The sequence below is a fragment of the Cololabis saira genome, chromosome 15 (genome assembly GCF_033807715.1).
Source record: "Cololabis saira isolate AMF1-May2022 chromosome 15, fColSai1.1, whole genome shotgun sequence".
NCBI classification, from domain to species: Eukaryota; Metazoa; Chordata; class Actinopteri; order Beloniformes; family Belonidae; genus Cololabis; species Cololabis saira.
Genome location: NC_084601.1, coordinates 40,630,947 through 40,649,913, shown reverse-complemented (window position 1 = coordinate 40,649,913; position 18,967 = coordinate 40,630,947). Strand labels below are relative to the sequence as shown.

The window sequence follows — 18,967 nt, the reverse complement described above, 5'->3', positions numbered from 1 at the left end:
CTGCGATACATAGATATAAATATATAAAGATATAGATATAAAGACCACCATGGGTGCGTCCGAAATCGCATACTTGCACCCTATTTAGTATGCAAAATGAGTATGCGAGATTTTTTAGTGCGTCCGAAACGTTAGAACGTACTAAATAGTGCGCATCATGCATACTCATTCCGGAGAATCTTTTGAGTGCGCATCGATGGACACTACCCGAGCAGAAATTTCCCACAATGCAATGCAGCGGCGTTTGGTTGCTGCGCGCGCACCTTCGGCTGCGCAGAGCAACAAGATGGAGGGGGCGTGTGCCGGAGCCGAGGAAAGTTGCAGCATCACGCTACAATTCAAATGTGAGTAATTAGGTGTGATTTCGCTTTGGTTTCCATAAGATATTAACCAGGTGCATCATTTATCACATTATTGTGTAGGTAGATGTATTTGCAAAGCTTACGAATGAGCTACCTACAGGCAGCCAATGATAACTAGTGTTAATGTTATTTATTTTATGGGCGATACTTTCCTCTGTTAGTGAAATACTATCACGTGAATTGTTTTGATGTGCCAGGGACGGATGAGAAGACGGAGCAGCTGATCCGCTGGAGAGCAGCCAACAACAGCCTGTTCTCCGGCAAACGCAACGCTGCTGTGAAAGGATTTGAGTAAGTTCAATGAAGCAGCTACTGTATGCCAGGGTTCCGTATGATCTTCACAGAGAATTCGGTTTAATTTGGTTAACTATTAGGTCTTAGATTTAAATCTAAGTGGCCTGAAAGTCTTCATTTTGACATGATCACTCATGTGCCCTGCTCTTTCTTGTGTGATCTTGATAAGACATTTCACGAATTAGGGCAACACGAGACTCCTGTTACAGCTGTTATTTCTCTAATGGTCAAGACTGTCTAATGTAGAATATAACTCTGGTCCATAATAATTATGATACCTTTGCACATTATTGTGTTTCCTTCAGGACTTTCTTGAAAGAGACTGCCCTGCAGGGAGTCCTCACCCCTGCCTGGGTGAAAAAAAAATGGGAAAATTTAAAACAAAAGTACAAAGTAAGTTATGTTGGTCAAATAGTAGTTACAACAGTGAGGTCTAGAAGAGCTAATTTTCATGTTTGATATTTGCTTTTATAGGAATTGAAGTGTCCCCCCACGGGTGTCAGCACAGAGGGTGGTGAGGATACAGCAGCATCCTGGAAATGGTTCAGGGCCATGGATGAGGCGCTTGGGGACAGGCCCTCCATTACTCCACCTATCCTCATCGCCTCCGCCAACACAGATGCTGCTGTATCCTCTCCACCCTCCACTACTGACAGCAGGGAGGAGGTTGAGACCCCTGTACGGAGGAGGAGGAGGATAGACCTCCTCCAGTATTTCAGGGAGTTGGAGGAGAAAAGGGATGAGCAAGAGATGGAGGTGCAGAAGAGAGAGGAAAGGATGACGAGAGAATTGGCAGAAAGAGAAGAAAGAAGAGAGAAGGAAGCAGTGGAGAGAGAAGAAGCAAGAGAGAGGAGGAGATTGGAACGAGAAGAGAAACGAGAACAGGAGAGACTGGACAAAGAGGAGAGGAGAGAGAGGGAACAAATTGAGAGAGAGGAGAGAAGAGAAAAGGAGAGAATGGAGAGAGAGGATAGAAGAGATAAGGAGACAAAGGAGAGAGAGGAGCGAATTATTAAAATTATGGAAATAATTGCAAAAAAATAGATGTGAATAAATTAAATTTGTACATTTTGTAAATAGGAATTAATAGATAAAAATCAAAAGTGTAAATAGTTCAGAATGTTTTCATTGTCATTCGTTGTCTTCATCAGTTGTATTTTGTATAGAGTTCAGTAAAAATTATTGATTTAAGATTCAGAGTTATGGTCTTTATTAGTAATATTTTTATTTGTACAAACTCAGCATGAGAAATAAACTCATTTATCTAATTTTTACTCATAGGTTTATTTGGTACAGTGACTAAATGAATGATTCTCTTAACCCATGAATTATTACAGTTTCAGTGTAGTTCACTCTTCTTTCTTTTCAACTTGTATTACTAGTTTTCTGGTAACAAGTCAAGTGTGCCTGTTGCATTTGCATCTACATAGCCTACATTTTGACTTAAAGAGCTTATTTCCCTTTAGACCACTTGCCGGCACAGTCTGTGGTGTGAACCTCATCAAAGTACCTGCCATTAATAACCAGAACTGTAGATCCTCTCTTCTGGCCTGATTTTTCCATATCTACAGTAGCAACCCAAACCAGTTTAACTTTTCAAAAGGCCCTGCCTTTAATACAATTAATTTAAAAAAAAATAATATAGTAATTATAGTGAATATTCTATAGAAACATGGGAGAATTGAAGTTGTTTGTATGATAGGAGGATGATAGAAAGGTTAATATTAAATGGTGTTATTATAACACATTTTGGATCATTATTAACTTGCATGAAGAAGCACAACAGCTGGCATCTAAAAAATACCTCAGGGGATAAAATAATACAATAGGCAAAGGTTGAACACCATACGCCACAGCAATTACAAGTAACATAAGTTTTATTAAATCAGTCATTCACTAGAATCAAAATATAGTATAATATGCTAATAATATTGTTAATAATAAAGAAGATGTTGATTATGATAACAATGACAATAATACCCTGTAGCCCTTTATAACAATCCCAAACTGATCTCTGCAATATATCAACAACTATCAAGAATAATATTACTGTGAGGTAAAAATAAAGATGAACAATGAACAGATTGAATTGAATAAAAAAATTAGAACAAAATCATGTTTGATGAAATAAATGTTGACTATACATTCCAAATACTAACTACTATATTATAACTATTATAAACTATTATACACATATTTACATTGATTGATTAGTCTATTATAATTATTGATTAACATTAATATTTACATGTAATCGTGCTGTTGCAGAGCTTGCACTGCAACTACTGGAGCTGAGACAGCGGCTGACAGCATGTCTCTGACTGATTCTCCAGAGGACAACTCGGCACACCCAGATGCTCCAGGGTCCTCATCAGGGGGCTGCATGTCCTGCTCCTCCATCATGTCTCCATTATCCAGGCAGATGTTGTGCAGGATGGCACAGCAGGCAACAACCTCTGCAGAGAAGGTTGGACTAACCTCAAGGGCCTTAAAAAAGATACTCCGCCAACGGCTTTTCATCATACCAAAGGCCCTTTCTATGATGCTCCGTGCCCGGGAGTGCCTTTGGTTGAACCGAGCCTGTACAGGGTTCTGCACAGGCTCTCGGTAAGGTGTAATCAGGCAGATGGGGGAAGCCAGGCAGGGGTAACCTCCATCTCCCAGTATGCACTTCCCCTCTGGTGGATAGAGCTGCCTGACATATACCGGGCTGTTTTTAAGCACCCGAGCATCATGGACAGACCCTGGGAAACCCACAAAGATATCCAGGAAGCGCCCCTGATGGTTGCAGATGGCCTGCAGCTGTACAGAGTGGAAGAGCTTCCTGTTCAGGTAGCATTGGTTGTTACCAGCAGGAGGCTTTATCCTGATGTGGCAGCCATCAATTGCCCCCACAACCACACTGAACATGTCGGATCCAGCCAGGTGAGTGAATCCAGAGCTGACTTCCTCCAGCTGGTGGTCACCTCTGGGGAAGTGGATTACTCTGCCCAGAATGCTCAGGACAGCTTTGCTCACCCTGTGGACGATGTCATGGACGGTGGATCTGGGGATGTCAAAGGCAGTTGACACAACCCTGTATGACGCAGCATGAGCCAGCCAATATAAAAATAAAAGGACCTCAATATCCTTGGCCCAACCATGCGCTGACTCCAGCTCGAGGGCAGCAACCAAGGCAGTGATGGAGGGTCTCGAGAGCCTGAGGTTGGGGCGCAGGTCCACCAGATCATCCAAATACTGCCTTATGATGGGCACTGTGGTGTTCAGCTGGCAGTACACCGTTGGATTCATGTTCTGAAATAAAAATAAATCAAATAAAGAAATAAGAGTTATTGGTGTATTTTCTTTTTAAAAATGTAATATTATTTTTTTATCACTTTGCAAGGCACAAAAGTAGGCTATAGGTATACAGTTGCTTATAAATGGTCATGCTTAGTATGCTGCTTTGGGTTACTGCAAAAAATGGTTCATACCAAAATATATATTCTGTCAGATAATGTTTTTAAATAGCCTAAACTAACCATCAAATTACCCAAGTATATTTCAGTGTATTGCAAATGTGTCTAATTTAATGAGTAGACATGTCAAATATAAACTACAGGTACAATAGGGCCTTCGCACTGTCAGTGCTCTGGCCCTAATAACATCACATGAGGAGGTCAGCTATTCTATTTTATATTTATATCTTTAAAATAAATGTATTACATTTTTTTTATGTATAGCATATTTAATAGAACTTCGTAACTCATATTCCCTGAGAAGTAAAAAAAAAAGTGTTATGCTTGCCTTTTCCTCTAAATAGAGGAGGACCTGGCGATGCAGTTCCCTGTCGGAGTCCCGACGTCTGTTCAGCCGCCGCCTTCTGTTTCTCCTCAACAACACATTGCGCAGGGGAATATCCATCTTTTTTTTGGGCCAGGATAAACGACAAGCGAGAGTGGAGCCAAAGTTTATAGAACGTTATCTAGCAGTTCAGAACGTCTCTGGCGGAGCGGAGCGGAGAGCTGCTACCGTTGACAGGTTACCATGGTAACACCATGGTAACGACTCCCACCTCCCTACGGCAGGAAGTGACGTATGCGCACTTAATAGTACGTCCGAATTAATGCACACTACTGATATTTACTCAAAAGTGTGCCAAATTTAAGCATACTTTTTAGTACATACTATTTAGTATGCGATTTCGGACGCACCCCATGTATCGTTAAAAGCTGCTGTTTGACCCGCTCAGGTTTGATATTCCGGGGCTCGAACCCCCGACACACCGAGGATCATGGCGTCCACCGCGGCAGGGAAGCAGCGGATCCCCGAGGTGGCGAAGGTACGAAACCCGGAGCTTAGGGAAGCTAAGCTAAGCTAAGCTAAGCTAAGCTAAGCTAAGCTAAGCAGGGTTTGGACAGGGTACGGGTTTTAGTCATGAAGTCTTAGCGTTTTAAACTGTTTCTGTGTCAAACTGGGGCTGGTGTCGGGCTCACATTCATATGAATTAGTGGAATAAGTTCTTATTGATGTATTTATTCAGTTTAATTAGTTTAATCCACACTAGGGTTTCCACCTTTCACAAATAGAAATAAGGGACGCCCTGATTTCAGCAGCGCAGGAGCAAAAAAAAAAGCCCCAAAACTTCTAAACTGCATAAAAATGTGTTTATTTTATATGAAAAAACTAAATGCTTTGATTTAAAGTTTAAAGTGCTTTAATAGCGTTGAACTTTCATGACTGTATAGACAGAAAAACCATATAGTAACTGAAATATCCTCCTATGTATGTATGTATGTATGTATGTATGTATGTATGTATGTATGTATGTATGTATGTATGTATGTATGTATGTATGTATGTATGTATGTATGTATGTATGTATGTATGTATGTATGTATGTATGTATGTATGTATGTATGTCCACATCAGCCCAGATGTAGAATATACAGGTGAAGAATATGGTGTAAAAGTTCATTTATTTCAATAATCCAACTAGAATATGGTGTAAAAGTTAATTTATTTCAATAATTCAACTAGAATATGGTGTAAAAGTTAATTTATTTCAATAATTCAACTAGAATATGGTGTAAAAGTTAATTTATTTCAATAATTCAACTAGAATATGGTGTAAAAGTTAATTTATTTCAATAATTCAACTAGAATATGGTGTAAAAGTTAATTTATTTCAATAATTCAACTAGAATATGGTGTAAAAGTAAATTTATTTCAATAATTCAACTAGAATATGGTGTAAAAGTAAATTTATTTCAATAATTCAACTAGAATATGGTGTAAAAGTAAATTTATTTCAATAATTCAACTAGAATATGGTGTAAAAGTTCATTTATTTCAATAATTCAACTAGAATATTGTGTAAAAACGAATTTATTTCAATCATTCAACTAGAATATGGTGTAAAAGTTAATTTATTTCAATAATTCAACTAGAATATGGTGTAAAAGTTAATTTATTTCAATAATTCAACTTAAAACTAATATATTACCTAGTCCTATTACATGCAAAGCAAGATATGTTAAACCTTTATTTGTTATAATTTTGATGGTGGAATTGTTTAATGATTTCATAAATTATTCTCTAATTTATTTTTTATTTGGGGTTTTCATAAACTGTCAGTCATAATCACCAAAATTATAACAAATAAAGGCTTGAATTATCTCACTTTGAATGTAGTGGGAAATAATATATTTGTTTCACCTTTAGTTAAATTTACTACGAATGACGTTTTGCAATATATTCAAATGTTCCAACCTTCATCTGTATATTATGACATCAATAAATAAGAGCATAATAAATGTCCGTATTGGTTCAATACGGAACGCAACTTTTAATTCCCAACCCCGACCTGGAGGTGTCTGGCACACACGTATATAATAATAATAATAATAATAATAATAATAATAATAATAATAATAATAATAATATATAAAGATCTGGCACAGACGCAGCAGGTCCTGTTGTCCCGCCACAAAGATTTTGCTGGCCTTAATGTTTCCTGTGTTTTATTTAGTTGATTATTGTTAAATTTAGTGTTGATGTGTGTGTGACAGACTGGGCGTTAATGAAAATACGGGACGAATCACGTTCCGTATTAGTTCAATACGGGACGCAACACTTTTTTCTCAAATAAAGGACAATTCCGTATTTTACGGGGCGGGTGGCGACCCTAATCCAGACTTCTGGCAGAGTTTAGTTTAGTTTGGTTAGTTTTTGTTTCAGCAGAACTTTGATCACATCCGGGTTCTTCTGCCTGAAATCTGGAGAAAACATGTTTCAAAGTTGGTGGGGGGGGCACTAATGTGCAGTCAACAGGATAGAAAACATATCAGTCGTCGGTAAACTTGGAGTCAAGACCCCCTAAACCAGGGGTCGGCAAGTAAGTTTGGCCTCGGGCCAAATTTTTTCGGAGCAACTGAATGGCGGGCCAGAACATTACATCAATCAGGCGAAACATGTTTTTTTTCTACTAAACAAAACTTTTTCCCACTTATCTATAGGCTACTAGTATTATTATACTATTATATCTTGTACAAAAAGGTAATTTAAGAAAGTCATTAGTTTAAATAAAGTAACTTGAATTTGCTACAGACTGTTATTAGTGTGTTAAATTACTGCTTTAGCGCTACTCTGTGGCTGCGTTATGAAACCATTAGTAACTTGGTGATAATCAGAGTCTGCGGCAGAACAGATCTAATTGGGGGGCACATAATAACCAGCGGGGGGGCACAAACTGCCGTTCAAGAACGCAATATGATGTAAATGCTTAATATGAATTTGCCATCAACGATCACAGCAAACCAGTTTCAATTACACAACATACTGCAAAATCTCTTTTTAATACACACACACACAAGTGTATTGTGCACCCAAACTGCAAAAAAAAACAAAAAACAACGACGTACAGGCCACGTCTTTCCCTCCCTCCCTCGCCCTCTCCATCTCTCTCTCATACAACGCATACACATAAAAATGTGAACGGTGAATCTCCAAATTTAATTTGACGAAATTAGACAGACCCAAACATTCCACATTTGCGTAATAATAAACGCCAAGGCTGGCGCCATGAAGTCAATTAAATGCATGTCTCACCTTTAAAAGAGTTGCACATCTTAATTTTCCTATTTCACCATAGATCACACTTTGGGAAGCCTTCTTTATATTTTAGCGTTATTTCCGCGTAGATAAGAGTGAGTTTGATGCTCCTTAACAAGTTTGGTCCTGGATCAACATCAACCCAGCGAGCCCTCGCTCCCGGTGAAGGCTGATTTATGGTTCCGCGTCACACCAACGCAGAGCCGACGGCGTAGAGTACGCGGCGACGCACACCGCACCGCGACCCTACGCGTCGGCTACGCCGTCGTTTTAACGCGGAACCATAAATCAGGTGAAGCTGCAGTCTGTCAGCGCTGATACTATTAATAGATCCATGATACTGACACACAGGTGTTCAGCACATCTGCCGTGAAAAGCACCTACTCGTCGCGGGAACGCACAGAGACATTAGCAACCATTGCTAGTTAGTAAGACAAAATGTCACTGTCCAAAGCATTGAAGAGGAAAGTTGACAGCGAGGGTAGGACGTACAAAGAAGAGTGGAAAGAGAAGTATGCTTTCATCCTACCTGAGTTTATAAATGCCAAGCCTGTGTGTCTCATCTGCAACGAAGTTGTTGCAGTTTGCAAAGAATACAACATCCGACGGCACCACGACACAAAGCATGGCACCTTCAAAGTGGCCTATCCGCTCCAGACAGGGACAAGGAGGCACAAACTTGAAGCGCTGACAGCCAGTTATGCGCACAGCAGCAAGATCCTGGTACGAGGCCTCACAGCGCAACAAAAAGTGACAAGTGCGTCCCTTAAAGCAGCATGGGTGCTCGCCCGGCACAACAGACCATTCACTGACGCAGAGATTTTTAAAGAGGTAATGGTGGCAGTTTTGGAGGAGCTGGCTACTGATAAGTCAATGGATGGCGTGATTGCCTCGGTGAAACAGGTGCCTCTCTCTGCGAGGTCCGCTACCCGGCGCATAGACGCACTGTCGGATGCTGTGCATGGAGTCATTTTCAGTGGTCTGAGTCAGGCCAATTACTTTTCTCTGGCCATTGATGAGAGCACAGACAACACAGATGTAAGCCAGATGTGTGTCTATGTGAGATATTTTGATGGGAAGGAGTTCAGGGAGGAGTTGCTGTCTTTAATTCCATTAGAGGGGAACACCACCGGAGAAATTATATTTAACAAACTGGAGGAAGTCTTCAGGCTGCATTCATTGTCCTTTGAGAAAATCAACCTCATCGTGACAGACGGGGCACCGGCCATGCTTGGAAAGCACAGAGGTCTGGTGAGCAGACTGAAGGAGATCGCGCCCCAAACGCACGGATTGCATTGCCTCATTCACCAGAGTGTCCTGTGCGCCAGGCTCAGTGGTGAGCTAAAGGGGGTCATGGATAAAGTGATGCGCATCATTAATTTTATCAGGGGTACATCAAGCACTCAGCACCGTCTTTTCCGACAGCTTGTGTCTGAATCAGAGGATGCCACTCACGATGACCTGCTGCTCCACAACGACGTGCGCTGGTTGAGTAAAGGCAAAGCGCTGGAGCGCTTCTGTGCGCTACTGGATGAGGTAAAGGCTTTCCTCAGATTAAGCAAGATGCGAGCTGCAGACGACCACCTTGCCTTTCTCCAAGATGAAATGTCCATGTCCAATGTAGCATTTTTAACAGATATTTTTGGCCATCTGAACCAGCTTAACCTGCAGCTACAGGGGAGAGGCAAAACCATAGTGGACATGGTTGAAAAGATGGAATCATTCACCAGGAAACTGGAGTTGTTCCATTCAGACCTATCAACTGGCAGGCTCCTGCACTTCACTACACTAAAATCACAGGTGCGGGGAGAAGTGACAGGACTGATGGTGGATTTCATCAAACAGCTACGGGCCAACTTCAAGTCCAGGTTTGATGACTACTCCATCCCGAGGGACATCGTCGCTTTTGTCCGTGACCCTCTCACTGTCCGAAGTGCGGATTTCTCCTCCCTGGCTAAAGAAACCATCCCATTGTTGGATGAGGCCGCATTTCAAATGGAGCTTATTGATTTCCAAGCAACCTCCCTGGTCAGTGATGCGCTCAAAAGTGCGCAATCCGTGGATTACTTTTGGATGACATGCTCAGATGAGTACAGCTGGATCAAAAAACTCGCATTTTATGTGCTGACGATGTTTCCCTCCACCTACACATGCGAGTCGGCCTTTTCGTCTATGAATGCCATTAAGACGCAGGAGAGGAACCGCCTGACGCACAAAAATCTGGAGAACTGCTTGCGGGTTAAAGTCACATCCATATCTCCAGACATCCAAAAGATCGTGACTGAAGGGAGATGCCAGTTTTCCCATTAAGTGAGTAATCTTTTAAGACTGCCATTACTGTTTTTATTAGATATATTCATTGTTGCTTTATTTTATTTAAATAGTAATTTATTTTCGCTTTCTCCTTTTCTTTTTTTTGCTCTGTAATTTCAGAAGCGCATACGTCCCACGTTCCCACCACAAGCCGGTGTGCGTCCGGAATCAAGAAGATTCTACGTTTATTTTATCTTTTCTAAATAAAGGCTTTGAATTCTCTATGAAATTGTCGTTTTTGTGATAGTAAATAATAATAAAAAAAAAAATAATTAAAAATTAAAAAAAATATTTATCAGATTTTCAATGTCATCTGGCGGGCCAGATATTATTGGAGGCGGGCCAATTTTGGCCCGCGGGCCGCCAGTTGCCGACCAATGCCCTAAACCCAGACCAGGACCAGAGAGTTTACTTAATTACTTAAATCTTATTTGAGAGGGACCATGTGCAATTAAAAACATAAATGTAAACATGTGATGCATTGCACCAGAGTTAGCCTTAGGATAATTTGCGTCTGCAGTCCCTTGGAACAAATAAATACAGCACAGATAAAAAACCTCAAACATTATTCAAGGATATTATCAAACATCACCCATCAAACATTATTCAAGGACATATAACACATACTGAGGTTGGAGGTTTCCGTTGTCTTACAGCAGCAGCATGAACATTGTTGTGATTAGCTGTCCCGTTTGGTCGGAGGTGGAACTCTTAAAAGGAGCGGCGCTAAGGGCCCGATTTACTAAGATCCTAAATAAAGAGTACTAAATTGCGTGTGCACTGAAAAAGTTTGCGCGTGCTGTTTGCGTGTGGTTTGCGGGTGATCAACTAAGATTGCGTGCACGATTGATAACAGGTGCAAACAGCAGTATTTAAATGAGGTGTTGCGGGTCTTAAGGTTTGCGAGCGCAGGACTGAATTTGATTGTAATATTGAATTGGTCGGGTTAGCGTGACCCGGCGGTGCTCGGCATGATCTGAGGAGAAAAAGACATCAGACACAGAGCTGGAGAGCGCTTTGATTCATCTATTTTATGAGTTAAGTTTTTATTCAGATGTCCACAGTATATTGCAAATATTATATATTATATAGCAAACACTGACAGTAAATGTGTGACAGACGAGACCATCATATGGCCGAAAGAAGAGAAGTGTTCAGAACAGCGCACAGAGCGCACACTAAAGGCTGATTTATGGTTCCGCGTCACACCAACGCAGAACCGACGGCTTAGGCTACGCGGCGACGCGCACCGTACCTGACACAGCGGGTCGGAGCGGATTCGGTCATGATGTTTAACCTGTGTCAGGCCCTAAGTGTTTCAAATCCTCAAACCAAGGAATGTCTCCCATCATAACTCCAGCTTTGTTTTTGCTACATTACTTGGCACTACTGCTTTTTTTGACTCAGGATGACGGCATGAAACACAAGATCCTGATTGTCCTTTCAATTCTTTGGATCCTGAAAAGACACAGGGAGCATAAAAGTGGGTGGAGAAAGATTTCAGGGTGTTTGTGGTGTTTCAGGTGAAGAACAAAGCTCCTGCAGAGATATTTCAGGGTGTTTGTGGTGTTTCAGGTGAAGAACAAAGCTCCTGCAGAGATATTTCAGGGTGTTTGTGGTGTTTCAGGTGAAGAACAAAGCTCCTGCAGAGATATTTCAGGGTGTTTGTGGTGTTTCAGGTGAAGAACGAAGCTCCTGCAGAGATATTTCAGGGTGTTTGTGGTGTTTCAGGTGAAGAACGAAGCTCCTGCAGAGATATTTCAGGGTGTTTGTGGTGTTTCAGGTGAAGAACAAAGCTCCTGCAGAGATATTTCAGAGTGTTTGTGGTGTTTCAGGTGAAGAACGAAGCTCCTGCCGAGGTGCAGATCACCGCCGAGCAGCTGCTGAGAGAAGCCAAGGAGAGGGAGCTGGAACTTCTGCCGCCCAAGCAGGAGATTACCGTCAAGGAGGAGCTCAACGACTCCAAGCTGAGGAAGAGGAAGATAAACCTGCTTCCAGGCTCCGTTATCTTGAAACAAACACCACAGTTTAGTGTCTTGACTTCACGCTGAGCTGCTTTTTTGAAGGCCTTTGAGGACCAACATCAGGAAGAATCCAACCGTCATCAGTTAGGGCTCAGTTCTACTTGCAGTTCAGAACGCGTACGCGTCGTTGTCGTCACGCGTATCCTGCGTTCATTTGGCGCGTGGACGTGCACGTTCTCAAAAAGACAGTGAACGCGTACGCGACCTGCAGTTCTGGCTGTGGCCGCGAGTGGCGCTGTTCCCGGTCTGATACCAGCTGGACACAAGTGACGACGGATGTCGCTGGCGCCGTTTCCTTTGCCGAAAATACTGACAGGCCTCTATAGTTGACACGCCTCTGCCACATTGCATGGAGGAAGGGGACAGTACCGCTGGAGTGGCAAACCGGAGTGGTGGTCCTTCTTTTTAAAAAGGGGGACTAGAGACTGTGCTCCAACTATAGGGGGATCACACTTCTCAGCCTCCCCGGGAAAGTCTACTCCAGCGTACTGGAGAGGAGAATACGTCTGATAGTTGAACCTTGGATTCAGGAGGAACAATGCGGTTTTCGTCCCGGTCGTGGAACACTGGACCAGCTCTACACCCCCCGCAGGGTGCTCGAGGGTTCATGGGGTTCATGGGTATGCGGCGACTCAACCGCTGCGTACCCTACGCCGTAGGCTCTGCGTTGGTGTAACACGGAACCATAAATCAGCCTTAAGTCGCGGAGCTGATTGTAAGGCGACTATCTTTCAAAACAATTAGTCGCTGAGAGAGTACTGGCTGAGATCTGTCCGACACGCTGAATCCAAGAAACCGACATGAAACAGATGCATTCTTTGGTTATTTATTTGTTGGTCTCCAGTTAAACCTTTTCACTTTCAAATGTCTGATGGTGGATTGCATTCAATGGATGTTCTACTATATTACAATGCTTATATTTCGTATATTTTGTATCCTATATTGCGTAGCCTATATTGCGTAGCCTATATTGCGTAGCCTATATTGCGTAGCCTATATTGCGGTCAACAGAAATTATCAGCTCCTCTCTCTGACAAACAAAACCTCATCCACTGCAGGTGCAGGTGATCTTAATCAGTCACCCACTCTGCCCCAGTGACACACCCACACACAGACACGCCTCCACAGACACACCCACACACAGACACACCTCCACCCACTATATGGTGAGACAATACATCCCTGCTCCTACATTCCGGCCCCTAATTATTATAACAGAATAATTACAGCACAAAACAATTCATGTAGGATACATACAAATGATCAGTGTTTTTTTTTTTTTTTTAAATCTGTACAGTTCAAAGTCCAGTCTGACTTTAATGTCCGACTTTCCATGACCTTCTGATGTCTCCTGGCCAGACATTAGTCATCTCCGGAACAAGCAAAAGTCAAAAAGTAATCCATCAGGAAGAAAAAACACGCAAAGTCCGTGAAAAATAAAGTCATCTCCAGAAAAAGCAAAAATCAAAAAGTAATCCATCAGGAAGAAAAACACACGAAGTCTATGAGAAATCCTTCAGGACTACCCAGCTTCCTGAAGAAGACAAACCTTTGTGACAGGCCTATCGAGACAGCTTGTCTTGGTCTTGATCTTGACTTGTCATACAAGTCCTCTTTTGTCTTGTACCGCCTCAACAACTCTCCCCATGATCCACGAGTTACGGGGTGCAGAGTCATCAACAATGAGTACGATGTCATCAGGAATAAAGTTTCGCTTGACTTTGTTCCACTTTTGACGTTCCTGAAGCTGTGGCAGGTATTCTTTCGTCCATCTTTTCCAAAACAAATTGGACATGTATTGCACTTGCTTCCATCTTCGGACAGCGTAGACATCGTCCTTTACAAATACACCAGGTGGTAAAGATGGTTGACCTTTGAGGAGCAGAAGATGGTTAGGACTCAGAGCCTCAAGGTCATTAGGGTCCAAGGAGGCCTTCGTTATGGGTCTGCTATTGAGAATAGCTTCTACCTCACACAGCACCGTGTGGAGACCTTCGTCGTCAAGCCTTTGTACTCTCAAAATAGAGTTGAGGACCTTTCTGACAGAGCGAATTAGTCTCTCCCAAGCTCCTCCATAGTGGGAACCAGTTGGAGGATTGAAGGTCCACTTAATCCCTCTCTGTAGGAGTTCTTCATGAATCTGAGACTGATTCCATTGGTCAATATGTCTCTTCAACTCTCGGTCAGCGCCCACGAAGTTCGTACCATTGTCTGAACAGAGTTCTTTGACTTGGCCCCGTCTTGCTATAAACCGACGTAAGGCGTTGATGAAAGAATCCGTATCCATTGATGCTGCTACTTCAATATGGACAGCTCTCAAAGCTAGACAGGTGAATATAACTCCATATCTTTTCACTTGAGATCGTCCACGTCTTACATCAAATGGACCAAAACAATCTACTCCCACTGAAGTGAATGGTGGTTCATCTGGACGTACTCTGTTGAGTGGCAAATCTGACATTTGTTGGCTGGCCGGACGTCCTTGTATCCGTCGGCACACAACACATTTCGCCAAGATCTTTCTTATAGCCACGCCGGCCCCAGTAATCCAATACTTTTGGCGTAGTCTTGCCAGCATGTGGGTTCTACCACAGTGGCCGACTTCCTGGTGGACATGTCTTAGAATGATGTCAGAGATGTGCAAATCTTTGGTCAATATGACTGGATGCTTCGATTCTTCAGGCATGGCTGCCCTACTGAGCCGTCCACCAACCCTCAAGACACCATCATCAAACACTGGATTCAACTTGTATATGTGGCTTGTACGTTTAACACTCTGTCCCTTTTGGAGCCTGGAAAATTCCTCTGGGAATCTTTTTCTCTGATAGAACCCAATGATCTTCAACTCAGCCTCCTTCAGTTCCTCCACAGTAAGAAAAATGTGGAATGAGTGCTTGACACTCTGCAGCTCTTTCTTCAAAATATCTTTGTGCTTGTTGTCATCATGCCTTGTGTGTGCCAGTGCTGCGTTACATTCTTTTCTTTTTCTTGAAAGACCTAGGAGTAGGTTCTTGAATCGTACAACCCAACCCACCACCCTTTTCAGATGGTTCCATGACGAGACACAATCAGCAAACTGAGACAATGAGTCACTCTCTTTCTCAGCCCAGGTTGCGTTTGCTAAGGTGATTGTTTTGACTTCAGGATCTGCTTGTCCTGAAAGCTCTTCCATACTGTCTGGAATTGCAGGCCACTGCTCCTCCGGCAGCAGAAGAAATGGTGGGCCAGATATCCACTTTGTATCTTTGAGGAATGACTCCACTCCAAGTCCTCTGGAAGCAAGGTCAGCAGGGTTGCATGAGGTGCTCACATACCTCCACTGAGCTGCACAAGATGTTTTACGGATCTCAGAGACTCTGTTAGAGACAAATACTCGAAATCTGGAGGTCTCGTTGTTGATATACTTCAGCACTGAGGTACTGTCCGTCCAGAAGACAGAGTCTAGCAGTGGCATCTGCAACTCCTTTCTCCACACTCTATCCATGCGTGCTGCAACCACTGCTGCCGTGAGTTCCAGTCTGGGGATGGTAATCGGCTTCAAGGGAGCCACCCTTGCCTTTCCCATGATAAGGACACTGCAAGACTGTGCGCTGTTGTTTTGCATCAGCAGGTACGTGACTGTCCCGTAACCCACCTCACTTGCATCTGCAAAATGGTGCAATTGAGCAGAAGTCACAGCCCCAAAGTTCACAGGCTTAAAACATCTGCAGACCTTGAAGTCCTCCAGTAGGTGGAGATCCTGCACCCACTTCATCCATTCTGTTGCAGTGGGTTCAGGTATGACGTCGTCCCACCCAAGGCCTTTCCTGCACAGCTCTTGCAAGATCAACTTAGCCTTTAACACCACTGGCACCAGCACTCCAAGTGGGTCGTAGACTGAACTGACCATAGACAGAATCCCTCTACGAGTTAAAGGTCTATCCTGAATCATGATCTTGAACTTAAATGCATCGGATTCCACACACCATTGCACGCCCAACACTCGTTCGACAGGGAGTGTGTCATAGTCCAAGTCCAGCTCTTTCACTTCTTTTGCTCTCTCTTCTTCAGGTATAGCAGCGAGCACATTCCGACTGTTGCTTATCCATTTCTTGAGCTGAAAGCCGCCTCTGAGACAAATGGCTCGAAGGTCACGATAGAGAGCTACAGCCTGAGACTCAGAGGGCACTGAAGCGAGACAGTCGTCAACATAGAAGCTATGCATAATGGTATCCACCACCTGCTGACTGAAGGAATCTCTGTGATCCTCTGCACACTTCCGAAGAGCAAAGTTAGCGCAACTTGGAGATGAAGTTGCTCCAAAGAGATGGACTAGCATCCTGTATTCTTCCATGGGTTGAGAAATGTCCCCACCAGGCCACCAGAGGAACCTTAGCAGGTTGGAATCTTCCGATGGCACATGCACCTGATGGTACATGGCCTCAATGTCTGCCATCAAAACAACAGGCTCCTTCCTGAACCTGGTTATAACCCCGATCAATGAGCTGGTGAGATCAGGTCCTTGCAACAACTCTGTGTTCAATGATTTCCCTCGGAAAGATGCTGCACAGTCGAACACCACTCTGATCTTCTTCTTCTTTGGATGGTATACACCGTGGTGCGGAATGTACCAAACCTTTCCCTGACTGTATACCAGATCCTCAGCAGGCACCCTTTCAGCATACCCACAAGCAATGACATTACGCATGAAGGCAACGTAGTCTGCATGAAATGTGTCATCTTTCTGGAACCTCCTCTTCAGCATCAGGGCACGCTGCTCAGCTACCTTGCGATTGTCAGGCATGCACACGTCCCTGTTTCTTAAAGGTAAAGCAATGGTGTAATGGCCATCTACCATCTTGACTGAGCTTTGCACCATTTCCATGAACTGACAATCTTCCCTTGAAGGACCCAGTTGTTCTTCCTGGCTGCATTCGGGGAAGTCCATTTGAAACTGTTGCTTCCACAGCTCATCCAATTTCACAGCTGAGATACGATTAGCAGTGACGCTAGATTGACCGCAGCCTGCTCCACCAACACACAATGGTCCGTTAACAGTCCAGCCCAATATGGTCTGAATTGCATATGGTCCCCCATCTTCACTTGGAATCACTTTTATGGGTTCCAGAGCTCTTGGAGCATTCAAGCCGATCAAAATCTCAACATCTGATTCAATTTCAGGAAGATTTACGCCATGCAAATATGGCCATTTCAACAGATCCTGTTGTTGAGGTATGTTGCTCCTGCTGACAGGCATCCTCTTCTGTGTGAAAACATCTGCCAAATCGCAGTAGAGGCCACTCTCTAGGCCAGCTACCTCCAAGTCAGATACAAGACAGCTTGCCACCACTTTTTCCTGGCCCATAGTGCGTAGGAGAATCTTTGTTGCTCTTCCTGTGATGTTCAGCCTATCCAACAGACTTGTCGTACAAAACGATGCTGAACTACCTTGGTCCAAAAAGGCATAAGTCTGGACAATTTTGTGACCCCTCTTTGACTTAACCTTGACTGGAACGATGGAGAGTTTACAGTCCGGCTTGCCGGCCCCGGTGAGGCCACTAGTTTGCACTTCCACCACAGCACTGCCAACTGCTGTGTTCTTATTAGCTGTAATGGCTTGACTCTTCTCTTCTTCTTTGCCTTTTGGGTGAATATGAAGCAGGCTAGGATGCCTGGCCCCACATACTTTGCATGACAACCGCCTCCTACAGTCCTTCGACATGTGCCCTGTGCACAAGCAGCCGAAGCAAATCCCATGGTCTTTGAGGAAGGCGAGTTTGTCATTATGCACTCCCTTTCCCAATAGAGAGCACAACTCCAGTGTGTGTTCACCCTTGCAGTAGAGACAAGCCCTTTTGTGCAGTGAGCCTCCTTCATTCCTTTTATGGGCCTTTCCATCCACAGAAGTGGCTGTAGTTGCAAAACTACTTCCTTTCTCACGTATGTTACGCTGAAACTTTTCTTTGCTGCTGCCTTTGCTTTGTACTGTTCTTGTGACATCTTGTATGTTTCCAAATATAGGATCAGCTGCAATTTTTACGTGACGTTCAATGAAATCCACAATGTCGGGAAATGTGGCTCTGCGATGTTGTCTTTCTTGAATATCACACGCTGCCGTCCTCCAGTTGTCTCTTAGTTTGTATGGCAACTTCATTATTATTTTTAGCATATTTGCAGGCATGTTGAGTTCTGACATGTACTGTATTTCATCCATGGCATTGCAGCATCCTCTCAGAAAGAGTCCATAAGCTTGGAATGCCTTTATGTCCTCAGCTTTGATTATTGGCCATGAGAGTGCTTTGTCCAGATCAGCTGAAGAGATCTTCAGCTCATTTCCAAAATGCTGTCCCAGCAAGGCTTTTGCCTTGATGTAGCCTCTATCTGCAGGCATTTGTTGGCAGCTTCTAACAAGCTCTCGTGCCTGCCCTCTGGTGTATTGCACCAGGAAGTAGAGGCAGTCACTTGCATCACTTGTCTTTTGCTCAATATTTTGTTCAAAGGATCTCATGAAGGTGTTGAACATTAGAGGATCTCCATCAAACACTTGAATCTCTCTGTTTGGCAAAGATGAAAGCCTCTGTTGTTGGACCAGCATAGCAGTTATGTCATTTTGCCGTGCCATTATGGACACCATGTTGTTATCAGCACTAGCAGGAAGGTGTGAGCCTCCAGACTGAGATGTGGAAATGTCAGGTGCAGCACTATAAGCCATTTTGAACTTGGTTGATGTCTGCTGGCATATTTGAGGTTCATCAGGTTTAGTTAAATGAGAATGGAGAGCAATGGCTGAGGTTGGGTTTTTCTGTGTTGAAGCAGAAGGCACAAATGAATCAGCATGAACGTTAAGAGCAGCATGGGCACCTACATCTGTTTTATCAGTATAGGTTTGCACAACATCAGATT

General features: G+C 43.3%; 2 protein-coding genes across 3 annotated transcripts; both read left to right on the top strand.

The window, feature by feature from the left end:
• The first annotated feature begins 52 nt into the window (after positions 1 to 52).
• Positions 53 to 3,912, top strand: si:ch73-193c12.2 (nucleolar protein 58). Of its 2 annotated transcripts, XM_061741546.1 has the most exons (4): positions 53 to 344; positions 560 to 653; positions 962 to 1,049; positions 1,131 to 1,818. In XM_061741546.1, exons 1-4 carry the CDS (start codon positions 158 to 160, stop codon positions 1,698 to 1,700), a joined length of 939 nt encoding a protein of 312 aa, XP_061597530.1. In that variant the 5' UTR covers positions 53 to 157; the 3' UTR covers positions 1,701 to 1,818. The 2 variants fall into 2 exon arrangements, with proteins under 2 accessions (XP_061597530.1, XP_061597529.1); XM_061741545.1 differs by lacking the exons at positions 962 to 1,049; positions 1,131 to 1,818 and adding an exon at positions 2,990 to 3,912.
• Positions 3,913 to 8,186: 4,274 nt separating this feature from the next.
• On the top strand, positions 8,187 to 12,112 carry LOC133460932 (protein FAM200A-like). The gene is made up of 2 exons (XM_061741646.1): positions 8,187 to 10,025; positions 11,897 to 12,112. Exons 1-2 carry the CDS (start codon positions 8,187 to 8,189, stop codon positions 12,110 to 12,112), a joined length of 2,055 nt encoding a protein of 684 aa, XP_061597630.1.
• The last annotated feature ends 6,855 nt before the right edge of the window (positions 12,113 to 18,967 follow it).

Bases quoted from the DNA above. Each gene is read 5' to 3' on its own strand.
- si:ch73-193c12.2 (XM_061741545.1), top strand. From the start codon at position 158: ATGCATACTCATTCCGGAGAATCTTTTGAGTGCGCATCGATGGACACT. The intron at 345-559 runs GTGAGTAATTAG...TTGATGTGCCAG, and splicing joins CATCACGCTACAATTCAAAT to GGACGGATGAGAAGACGGAG. The intron at 654-2,989 runs GTAAGTTCAATG...CTGATTCTCCAG, and splicing joins GCTGCTGTGAAAGGATTTGA to AGGACAACTCGGCACACCCA.
- LOC133460932 (XM_061741646.1), top strand. From the start codon at position 8,187: ATGTCACTGTCCAAAGCATTGAAGAGGAAAGTTGACAGCGAGGGTAGG. The intron at 10,026-11,896 runs GTGACTGAAGGG...GTGGTGTTTCAG, and splicing joins CTCCAGACATCCAAAAGATC to GTGAAGAACGAAGCTCCTGC.